Here is a 12,098-nt window from a genome sequence, read left to right as displayed (position 1 = left end):
TGGTATTCTCCCAATTTAGCTCATGTATACTCTGAATTTCTCAACTCAGAATTCTTTTCATTAAAATTTTGCTGCTCCATCAATCATTCATTCAAGAGTTGTGTTCTCTGCTTTCAAGATGGCAATAATTATAAAATTGATTTTAATAGTCTTTAGTCTTATTATTTCTCATACTAACTACTGACATATTTATAATCTATAGAGAATTTGATCCTAAATTTTGCAAGGTAATCTAGGTAGGTATTATTCTTATTGCCATTTTACAAAACAGGAATTTAAAATTCACAGAGATTAAATGACTTGTTCAGTCTGTTCACTCCAAATTCCAATGCTCTTTCCATTATGTTGGATGGATTCTAATCTGATAAATCTATTCTAACATGTTAATGAGTGTAGTACCTTAAAGAGTTTCCCTCCCTAGACAGAGGGACCTCTGGAGATCCAATAACCATCTAAAAGATAGACTAAAAGACAGACTCTGATAATGAGGATTTTAGACTCTGGAGTAGATCAGTGGGGTAGGTGGGACTTTTGCAATCCTTTGAGTAATAAAGGACTGGCAACTTCCTTTTCCTCTTACTCATACTCAAAAGGATATATAGCTCCTTAAACAAAAGTCATATAGGAGTGAGTAGAAGTCCATATTGAAGGTCAAAGTCAATTATGATCAATTTATAAACATTATATTTAATTCCAAAGAGGATTTGGAAAGCCAGTCAATTATGACTAAATGTGCATCAGAAGTCATACAATTAATACAAAATGAGGGAGAAAGTAAGAGATGTTGGAGTATTCTTCAATGGTGGGAAGTATGCCCTACTTCTGTAACATTTCAGGTGAAGTTGGCATGTTCAATAATCTCTGCTTCATGCATTTTATACTAGGAAGGATCAACATACAACTGACCAGGTTAAGAGCATTTCCTTCATGCTGACTTGCAATTCTGGTTCTAGAACATGAGTTGAGCAAACATATTTGAGTGGAAATAAAAGAGATTTGACAAATATCTTTAAATATGTTGCCCGATGTATAAAGCTTATGACTAAGAAAAAGCTCTGTTTTTAAATCTAATTTTTATTTCTTAATTGATTACTTTTGCTCTCTTTGTTTTTCTTAAAATGGAGGGTGAAATGTTAAATTAGTTGATGTTATTAAGAAAGCCGATAGATAATAGCAAATTCAAATGGGACCTAAAAATAAGGATTTTAAATGTGAGATTTATAAGTAAAAACATTGGTCACAAAAGATTTTATTATATTTAAACTTCTCAAGAGCTATCATTTCTTAAGTTTTTCTAAACTTCTTCGTAAATATTGCCTCAAATCAATTGGTTAGGTGTTATAATAAAAGATTAAAACTAATAAATAAGATGTTTATTTTATAGACATTGTGAGATAAGAAAGAAAATTGACCTGATTTGCCAATACTTTTCTAAGCAATCTTAAGCAAATCATTTAACCTTCTGGACCTCATTGCTTCTTTATCTAAAAAATGTGATTTACTAGATAAGCTCTAATATCTCATAAATTCCAAGTATATTACCTCTTTTTTGATAAAGAGTTGAGTTCTTAAATATTGACATATCACTAAAGCTGCTTTTCGAGTCCCATAATTTTGTAATCAATGATCTAAAATTGTAGCCTTAGAGGTAGAAGTGGTGACAGCTATTGAAGGGAAGAGGTCAGCTTGGAAAACAACTTTTTCCTTAAAAATTTTCTTTTTCTCTGGAACATAGGACTCTTTGCCAATGAAGACTGATTTCTAACTTGTAAAATGAAATGACTTACTGGGGAACATGAAGGACTTGACTTTTGGTCTTCCATCTTTCATCAGTCAGTTTGAGTGCTCTTTGAGAGCATTCCTGAATATGTGAAAGAAGACATAACTATTTCCCTATTTCCCAGAGAGTGAAAATAGCATTTAGAAATCTCTAGGAATGAGAAGTTATTTATTATTAGTTAATAATGGTAATGAAATCAGAATATGAATTATACAGAGTGTCAGTTCTGGCCTCTTAATTTTATGAGATGTGAAACAGTTAGAAAAAGAGATGCTTTGCTAGTATGCATAATAAGAAAGATTAATATTGCACAAAAAATTTGGTTGAAAGCTAATGTCATATTTCTCTTGAAATGTAAAAGATAAAGATTCCCAGAGTGTGAAAAGTATTTTGGCAATTAGAGGTATTATTCGGGTTTATTTTTTCTTTATTATAAAAATTATGTAAATTGCAAGATTTTTGGAAAATATTTAAACTTAGAATGATACCTTAAAATTTTAAAAATTAGCATTAACAGATTTCTTTTAATAAAAGTAACTAGCTTTCCAATGCTAAAATAGGAGTTATAACTCAAGATGTCACAAAAATGGAAAAGTTAATAGAGCCTTTATGTAAGTCCCTTAAAGAAAGATGTTTCAATAGTAGTATAACTTTATTAGATTTAAAAAATCAGCTATGTCTGGGGAATTTTTAGGAATCTTCTCAGCATTTAAAAATAAGTCTAACAAATATATATGTTAAGAAAGTAAATAATCTATGTCTATCTCAATTTAAAATAATTTTATTTAATACTATATAATGTGTATAGCATCTAATGATGCATACAGCTGAGAAAGTGTGATATATTATATTGTAATTTATGCTTCACCAAGCGTTTTCTAATTGTTTTATCTAGGGCCCCAAAGGAGATCCAGGATTTTCCCCAGGTCAAGCTGTTTCTGGAGAAAAGGTATTTATTTGTCCGTGAAATAATATCATGGTGATATATTTCAAGCATTTTAAAATCCTTTTTTTCTTCTTCTTCTCCCCAAAGCCCTCCAATACATAGCTGTATATTCTAGTTGTAGGTCCTTCTAGTTCTGCTATGTGGGATGCCGCCTCAGCATGGCTTGATGAGTGGTACTAGGTCTGTGCCCAGGATCTGAACTAGTGAAACCCTGGGCCGCCGAATCAGAGTGCATGAACTTAACCACTTGGCCATGGGGCCAGCCCCTAAAATCATTTTTAAATGTAGAATTTACAGGGTATCAGACAGAGACAATAGAGAACTATTGGATTTTGATGAAGGAAGAAATATTTGACGAATTAAGTGAATTATATCATCAGCTTAATTTATCAATTTAAATCTTAATATTAATTTTATTGAGTGTCTACTGTGGCCTACCATCATACTACCTGACAATTAGGGATGAGTGAGGCAAAAAATTAGAGCAAGATGTGGTCCTAACATAAAAAATTTGCTCTTGATATGCATGTACACAATAATACATAAATTCCAATGCCATTTTACACCTTTTTTAGGATAGTTCCACATTCTTTATCTTGTTTAAGTCCCACAGTAACTGTGAGAGAGGCAGTCATTATTATCTTGTTTTCCAGTTGAGAAAACAGAATTCATAGAATTTAATTGACTCATGGTATGTGGCAGAGTTAATGATATATTTAAGTTTTCTGATTTTTAGTCCAGTATGCTTTTGATTTTATCATAATGCTGTGAAATAAACAAATATTTAGGTAAAAAGAAACTACCGTTTTAAAGTAAAGATAGCAACAAAATCTTTATTAGGAGGAGGATTCTGTTTTCCAGTGAGGATGTCTACAAATGGAGTCTTTAGGAATACATCTGGGAAGCTTTATTTACACAAGCACTTGATGAATGTGATACAATTATAGGATGTTTTTGTTTAGGTGGTATACATTCACAAACTTTTAAAATCCCTGAATAATTTTGGTTTCTAGGTTGAAATCTGATCTTTTAATTGGCTTACAGAAACTCTGGTAAAACTTAAAAAGACATCACATTATCTTAATGGACTTTACAGATATACTAACAAGTAAGTCCACAAAAAAAAAATTTATCTAGAATCTTAAGAACTTTATTGCTGTGATGTAACTGAGGTCACTGAATCTAAATAATTTAACAAGGCAATGGAAGTTTACTATTAGGAACACAATATTTTCATTGGCCCCTTAATTATTACAAGTAAAAAAACAACCTTGCAATTTGAGAAAGAAATATAAATGCCATCTTTTAAAATATCTAAATACAGGACATTTAATTTCTTACTTAAAATTTAGAAATCAGGGTCTGGCCCAGTGGTGCACTGGTTAAGTTCACGCACTCTGCTTTGGCCACCCAGGGTTTGCCGGTACAGATCCTGGGTGTGGACCTACACACCACTCGTCAAGCCCTGTTGTGGCAGGGTCCCACCATACAAAACAAATAGGAAGACTGGCACAGGTGTTAGCTCAGGGCCAATCTTCCTCATGAAAAAAAAAAATTAGAAATTAGAGGTCCACTCTGTTTTGGTGATTGCTTTAAATAAACTCCTCAAATTAAACATTCACATTTATATCAAATGCTTGGTTTTATCTTTCCTTGTGGCTTTCCTGTACAAAATACAGTGGTTCAGTATGTGTACAGTATCTGTATATTTACAATATAGGGTGGCTCAGCATGGGAGTTAAGGGTTGGAAGTATGTCAGTCTTTTTTTACTTTTTGAATTACTCATATACTAATTGTGGTTAATGCTATGTAGGAGAAAAGTAGTAAGATATAGGATTTAATAGTATGCTGCCATTGAGCTTTAAGTAACTTTTAAAACTGAGAGATATATTTCTAAAATGGTAAAATTCAAAAACTTTTCTTAGAAATTGTATTACAAGGCTGGCCCTGTGGCCTATTGGTTAAGTTTGGATGCTCAGCTTGGGCAGCCTGGGTTTGCTCGTTTGGATCCTGCGCACTAGCCTACACCATTAGTCAGCCATACTGTGGCTGAGACCCACATAAAATAGAGGAGGACTGGCACAAATGTTAGCTCAGGGCTGATCTTCCTCACCAAAGAAAAAAAAAAGGAAAGGAAAGAAATTATATTTACAGTAAATTGGGTTCAAATATGTGCGGATGCAGGATATTAGTTATATATATACACAAATGAATACAAATAAATACAAACATTGGTGGGAGTAGAGGGAGATTGGGAAACTGTGTTTTATTTTTAACCATTTAGCCATTTTTACAATAAATATATGGTTAATGATGAAACACTAAAAGAAATGCAGGGGCTAGTCCTTCACTATGTAACATCCACTAAGTAACATCTCTCATACAGCATACATAAGTGTTTAAGCCCTTTTGGGACCTCAATGACATGCAAAGATAACTTTTAAATAGTGGTAATTTTTCTTTTCCCACATGTGAGATATTATTATTGTTCCCATTTTTAGACGGGGGAACTGTGAAGGGAGAACAAGTGATCCACCCACAATTAGAGCTAGTGGAAGGAGATGAGCCTCCTGTCTCCTAGTGCAGCTTCCCTTCCCAGCCCCCCATCAGAGTAATAAATGTAAAAAAAAAAAAAAAATCTGTATAAATTGGTCATCCCATTGTCAATGGAAGCCATCTTAAAGATATGTTAAGAAGCATTAAAATGAATGTTAGAACAAACGGAAAAGCATTCCATTGCTAATAATCAGAAACATCCTTTTCTCTGCTGATTGTTTAATTTGATGACATATTCAAGTAGATAAAGCACTAAAAATTAAACAACATTAACAGTCGCTAAGGAGTTTAGGATTATTATCTAAGTACTCCTTTTTTCTTTCAAACAACACTACGTTTTTCATGCATGATAAATTTGTCACAGTGGAAAGGGAGAGAAGGGAGGTAAACGGAAAGTGCACCTGGTGTACACTGGCTCAAGATTACCCCTCCTTCCTTTTTGACATGTTTTTCCTTGTCAATTCACACAGCCTCCTCTGTGTCTCTCCTCGTTGCTTCCACCCGCCACAGACACTCCTTCCCCCTCACCGGTATACTTTCTCCTCCTACCGCAAGATGGGCTCCGGGCTCTTACCAGAGTCAGGTGGAGGGAGAGGCAGCTGGCCCTAACCGGCGAAGTCTCGTCTATTGGAGCCAAGCACACGATACTTCTAAGAAATTTTCCCTGGAGTTACTTCCCGGTGGTACCGCAGAAAGCACCAGCGCTGCCCCGGAAGCGGAAGTGACCCTTTCCCTGGTGTGCCTCGTGAACCTAGCCCTGCCCCCTCACAGCCGTGCGTCGAGGTTCCGCGTCGGAGTCCCGCTAGGCTGCAGGTCTTCCCTGAAAAGGGCAGGCTTGAGCCCACCACGGATGCCCCACAAAGCGCTTGTAGAATTTTTAAGTAATCTCTGAGTTTTTTAAAACAGGGTCAACTTTGGAACGACAGGAGCTTTGGGAGTAAGGGCATTCCTAGAGAAAAAAACATCAGAGAAAAAGGAGCGGGGCATGGAGGTGGTGTAGTACAGTGCAGGTTTTCAGCCCCGGAAGAGAGAAATGCTGGGAGCCTCGGAAACGGTCTCAAAAGGTGTCAGAAACGAGGTGAAACTTGAGCCAGATTGTGAAGATCAGACATGAGTGCGGTTAGGTCATGACGTCGAAGATGAAATCCTGCAGCAAGGGAATTCTAATTTTCAACTCTCTTTCATAACACTAAATCTCTATTTGTGTTTTGTTCTTAGGGTGACCGAGGCCTTTCTGGATTAATGGGGCCCCCTGGTATGCAAGGTGATAAGGTAAGAAGTTAGTTTTACTTTGACTTAATTGATGTCATATGGGTCTGGGAGCTCTTCAACTCCTAAAATCTCATTTTGAAGTGGAGCCCAAAGCCAATGTTTTAAATTCCTTTTCTCAGCGAAAGGAATTAGTATGCTGCCCCAATCCAGGAAAGTGGTGACCACAGAAGGCAGGGTCTTAGGAAAAATAAAACATTCAATTCAATTAATGGTGGGGAACAAAATTCACATGGTGGAGAAAGTAAAAAATCACTGATAGAATATGGAAGCTTTTCTCTTTTTTTATTGTATTAAGGCAGTAACCTACTTCTGAAACTTTGAAGTCACTTTTTAACTTTTTTACGTCCAAAGTGAGGTACACTTGGTTATAGGTAATACATTTAGCCTTTTCTATGGGGTTCTCATTTTATTAGGAAATAATAATCTGTGCCGTGATATGTGTATGAATGTGAGGCCTGAAGGGTAGGGTCGAAGTGAGGATTGGGGATAACTCATATTAACACAAGTCTAGCATGTTAACACAGGTCTAAATTCTCCTCTATATGTTCAGCTTTTTTTCCTAAACACTGAGTTGTTTATCTTTACAGGCGATAAGGAAGACACAAAATTTCTTTCTAAGGTTTTACTGGCCCCGCAATATTGGAGGGCAATATTTGACTTGATGTGGATGTCTAAATACATATGAAAATGAGCTGTGTTGGTGTCTTAGTGTCGTATTCCTGTCCTCTTGAGAGCTTTAGGTTGGAGGAGGTATTTAGGCGCTGGTTACTTGGATCAAATCCCATCTGCCATTTTCTAGGTCCCATTGCCCTTGGATGGGTTGCTTAACCTCTCTAAGCTTCAGTTGCCTCTTCTGTGAAATGTGAAGATACTACCCACTTCATAGAGAGTTGTTGGGAACATGGAATGAGATAATCTATGCAGTACAGTGTCAGACAAATAGCAACCCCTAATAAATGTTAACCATCAGCTGTTCATCTGGTTTTGGATAGGATCCTGACCTTGTTTGCTTTCCTTCATAACCCCTGTTAAAGGACTGAATTGTAAAATGATGAAACAGGTTTTGATCTCATGGAGTATGACCACACCACACCATTATTTTTATGGTCTTCAGACTACTCTTCATCCTAGATAGTACTTAGCATCTGTTAGCTCCTTTGAGGTTGTTGGTTGCTCCCATTGAGACGTGAAACTGCAGAGTGATCGTTTCTAACAGAATTGGTCTTGAAATACACTCACGAATCTATTTGATTAATGCCACTCAGTATGCCTCTGACCATTAAGTATTCCTCCAAGAAAACTGTACTGATGAATAGGATCAACAAAAAAGATCTCATAATACAGAAATTACCTTAATTGTGTTATTTGATATTCCATATATAGTTATTGCATCTGAAAGAATGACACTACATGTGAGAGAAAAATTATCACTTGCTAAGATTAAACAATGCCTGTGGTTCACGAAATTAGCAATGCAGAAAAGGAAACACTAAGTAGAGGGTGAGTGGTTACTATGCAGAGGAGCATATAAAGAATTATTGTCTCTGTGTTTGTAGAGACAATTTAAACAGGCTGATTTTTTTTCTTTCTGCTTTTTCTCCCCAAATTCCCGCAGTACATAGTTGTATATTCTAGTTGTGGGTCCCTCCAGTTGTGGCATGTAGGACGCCACCTCAGCATGGCCCAACGAGTGGTGCCATGTCCGCGCCCAGGATCTGTACTGGCGAAACCCCCAGCCGCCAAAGTGGAGCGTGTGAACTAAACCACTCGGCCATGGGGCCGGCCCCTAAACAGGCTGATTCTAACCCTTACAGCAGATTATCATTTTAACTTTGGAAGTATACTTACTAAAAACAGAAGATACTAGTTTCCAAAGACCGGTGCACATGCTATCTGAGTCTTGGCACATCAGTATTTTAAACTATTAAGATTAATATATTCTTTTTGGTCTGTGTAAGTCTAGTAAAGTGAAATAACTGTATTATTTTAAACAAAAGGGAACATGGATTGAGTATCTTTCACAGACTTTTTTTCTCTTATATGATTTTTTAAACTTTTAAAATCTGGCTTTTATAGTCACTTAACAGGAGTAGATCCTTTAGAAGCCAGGGATCTTGACATATTATCAATTAGCAGCTGTAGCTGAATTTTCTCCAGAGAAGGTTTAGTTGAAAATATTTAGAAACTGAATTACTTCCTGATAAATGGTTTACTCTGGTTTGACAGTAGTTCAGAACAGTGTTGAAAGATTTGAGATGATTTTGTAGTTTTTCTGAGAATGTTTTCCCCTTTTGCAGAGTGTGTCTGTTAATGGAAACTATGTACAGATTTTTACAAAACAAATATTTCTGGAGAAAGGACATAAGGATTCAATCTAAACCTAAACTAATTCTCCACATAGCAGACTTGGGACAAGTTTCCATTACACCATCTATGTGCATGTCTTACTTTTATATGAATATACAATAGAAATACATTTAAAATGAGCTTGATGGACTATTCCCGTAGTTTGTATGGAAGGGGAAAGGGAAAGACCCATTATTGGGTAGAATGTTCAGGTAAGTTATGAGCTGTTTTTATGGACCTTACTAATTTTGGTTCATTTTTTGAACCACCTAGGTCACTCTCAGTTATTTCCTGCAAACAGGATCCATGCCAGGAGAATGGCTTATATTAGCTATACCTAAGAACTCCCATTTCCTTCATCCTTGCAGTTCTACCCCTAAAGTACTAGATGAATTCTTAAAGTCATGTGTGGAGAACACTGACAGCTTATGAAAAATGTTGAGATAAATAAACAGAAGATTAATATAAAAAACATTCTGAAGACTAAAATATTGAGACAGAAATAAAAAAGCAAGTAAATTGGCAGCAATATTTTTTTCACTCTTCAGTAGATGTTTTAGTTCTCTCTTTTCCTCTTTTTATCTCTCTCCACCTGACTTTTTTTTTTTAACCAGTATTAACATCTTTAACAAGCAATGTGTTTCCCCAGGTTGACTGGTCACATTGCCTCAAGCTAGCCACTTTCATGTAACTCTTATTTTCCTAGGAATGAAGTATGTTTTCACTTCTCACTGAGGGTCTAAATTTGTGCCAAAAAGCAGATAAGTTGGATCCAGAGTGCATGCTGGGTTGGATGGATGACAAGCCTCATAATTCTGAGCTTGGATTCCAGATGGATTTTTAAATTGGTTTTTAATATGGCTGATCAGTTGCTATATTAATATTGGAAGTCTGCTATTTAAAATTGTAAGAATATCAACAGTGATTTCAATTGGAGCAATTTTTCTAGGATCAAGAGGATAAGCCAGATGGGAGCGGTTAAGTACATCTTAGCATGAAGGTATAACTCAGAGCAATTGTGAACTATGATGTACACATTTTAAAGCAGATTTTTATGAATAATGTATGGCAGTATTTTTCTGAATATCAAAAAATACTAGCTACCATAGTTTAGCAATAATTATAAATCAGTTATTTAAAAAGAAATCTTTCCATTACATAGGAGCTACACAGTAAATATCTTTATAAAGTTGGAAAGGAAAAACTGAACGCATCATAGTGGAATGCATTGTGATTTATTACTCCCTCAAAAGCTGTTTAAAGTAAGGACAGTACTAAGGAGCTACAACAATACTGAATGTCACTGAGAAGAACAATTAAAAAAAGCCAGGATTGGCATAAAATCAGTGCCTGGAGAGAGAAATAAGGAGAGTTCCATTGTTCCATAGTTAACTCTGTAGATAATCTTCTTACCTGCCCGTTATCTCTGTGAAACTCTGCAGAGCTACGTTTTACTTTGGGTTGGTTCCTGATTCAAGTGTGGTACTGAAAGTCTAATGCAGATGCTGCTGCTTAGGGGCTGTGCTGTCACCACTGTTGCCATCTCCCCTGCAATCCACCATTCCCACTAATGGTAGGGGAAGCTGAGAACAAGGCAACACGGTACTGAAATCCCCCACAGGCAAGCCCATGGTTGCTAAAGAGGTCTAATTTGTGGGACTTTGAAAACTTCCCTGTGTCCAAAGATATTTCCGTCAGTCTGGCTTTTGTGATTGACATTCTAACAATAATGGTATAAATTGTTTTGGGTAAAAGTATTTCCAGTTTCCAGAAGTTTTTAAAAAAGTTTCTGTGTTCTCAGAAAAAGCTATTATCTATCATGTAGCACCATTTTGAGAATTAGTTTATATCTCCATGAGAAATAGTTGAGAAGGACTACAACTGGGTTGATGGAACCAAAGTAAAAACTGAGTACTAATTAAAGGAGGTTAGTGGGTCAATATTGTGAGGAGTTTGGGACAAAGCTTGGCACAAGTCTTCTGTGTGCTTGAAGGAAGTACATTCCAAGAAGAAGGGGAAGAGAGGTTTGTGCAGTATTCATCCTATAATTTAAGTCTCGTCAAGCTCTCCAGTTATTTGGGATCATTCTTCTATTTAATTTTTTTTTAAATAATTAAAGTCCTTATTCTTAGGACTTTAGGAAATTTATTGCCTTCCCTCAAGAAGTGTTTACATTCTCATAGTTGTTGATTTTTGTCTCATTTTGAATTGTTGCTTGGGTTTCTTTTTTGATCAACTGTGGCCATCTTTTCACTATTTCTCAATTTTGCCATAGCTTTCTCTGGTTATTTTGGTCATGACATGGTTATAAGCCTTTGTATTCCCCAAGGCATTGCTAACATGAGTCCCGCAGTGTTTGACAAATTTTATTAGAAACATGGAATTACCTAATCTGTAAACTAATGCTGTTGCGTTATAGAAAAAGAAAATTTAATATTGGCTTTCAGACAACAGTGCAATAGCAGTGTCTAAAGGGAAATATATGAGTGATTTAGGAGCCCTAAAGTGCAAGTACTTCATTTTACTTACTGCGGTATCTCAGCCCAGTGTCCAGCACATAACAAGCACATGTTATTAGCGAGTGAATGAACATTGCTGCTCTTAAGTTTAATTGACTGTGTGGCCTTTCACGGGGTCCTAGTGGTCATCTTCCTCCAATGGTCTGCTTCTCAAATCAGTGTCTGTCTCCTGTCTTATCTTCCCTGAGTTCTCTGGCTCAAAACACCCTTCATCCTATTTTAGGTAGACTGAGTAGGATTAGTTAAGTCTAATCTCTTAGTGATGTTGCTTTTCACAAGATTATGTACAAGGGTAGCCCACCTTTGCCTCAGCTTCCTGAGACTAGACAGAAGCAAAAGATCCAGGGAAGTTACTTCAAACAAAAGAGCAGTTTCCTTCCTGAGATAAAATCTATCTCTAAAGTGTTTTATTCACATTCTTTTGTCCTGCAACTCATTCAGGAAAGCCGTATTATGTAAATAAGATATAGTTCCTGCCTTCAAGTAGCTTGCTGTCTAGAAAGCTTACACAAGACTTGAAATTAAAATCGAACATAAATGAAATTATAAAATTCTGACCCTGAGATACTGCTGCCATTTGAGAGACCATCGATATGCAGCCAGAGGAACTTAGTGAAGGCGAACTCTTTGACATAAATGAGGAAAGAATTGTGATAAAGAGGACAGAGATGTCCTAGG

At 36.2% G+C, this 12,098-nt stretch overlaps 1 protein-coding gene across 1 annotated transcript in view; it reads left to right on the top strand.

The window, feature by feature from the left end:
* COL24A1 (collagen type XXIV alpha 1 chain) overlaps nt 1-12,098 on the top strand; it is a 355,376-nt gene that overhangs the window by 47,855 nt on the left and 295,423 nt on the right. The window contains exons 7-8 of the mRNA XM_044749176.2: nt 2,676-2,729; nt 6,502-6,555. Of these exons, the coding sequence (XP_044605111.2) occupies nt 2,676-2,729; nt 6,502-6,555 (108 nt within the window). The remainder of the gene's footprint in view (nt 1-2,675; nt 2,730-6,501; nt 6,556-12,098) is intronic.

This window comes from Equus asinus, chromosome 16 (genome assembly GCF_041296235.1).
Source record: "Equus asinus isolate D_3611 breed Donkey chromosome 16, EquAss-T2T_v2, whole genome shotgun sequence".
Classification (NCBI taxonomy): Eukaryota; Metazoa; Chordata; class Mammalia; order Perissodactyla; family Equidae; genus Equus; species Equus asinus.
Note: the sequence above shows the minus strand (reverse complement) of the source record. Positions and strands in the feature narration are given on the sequence as shown.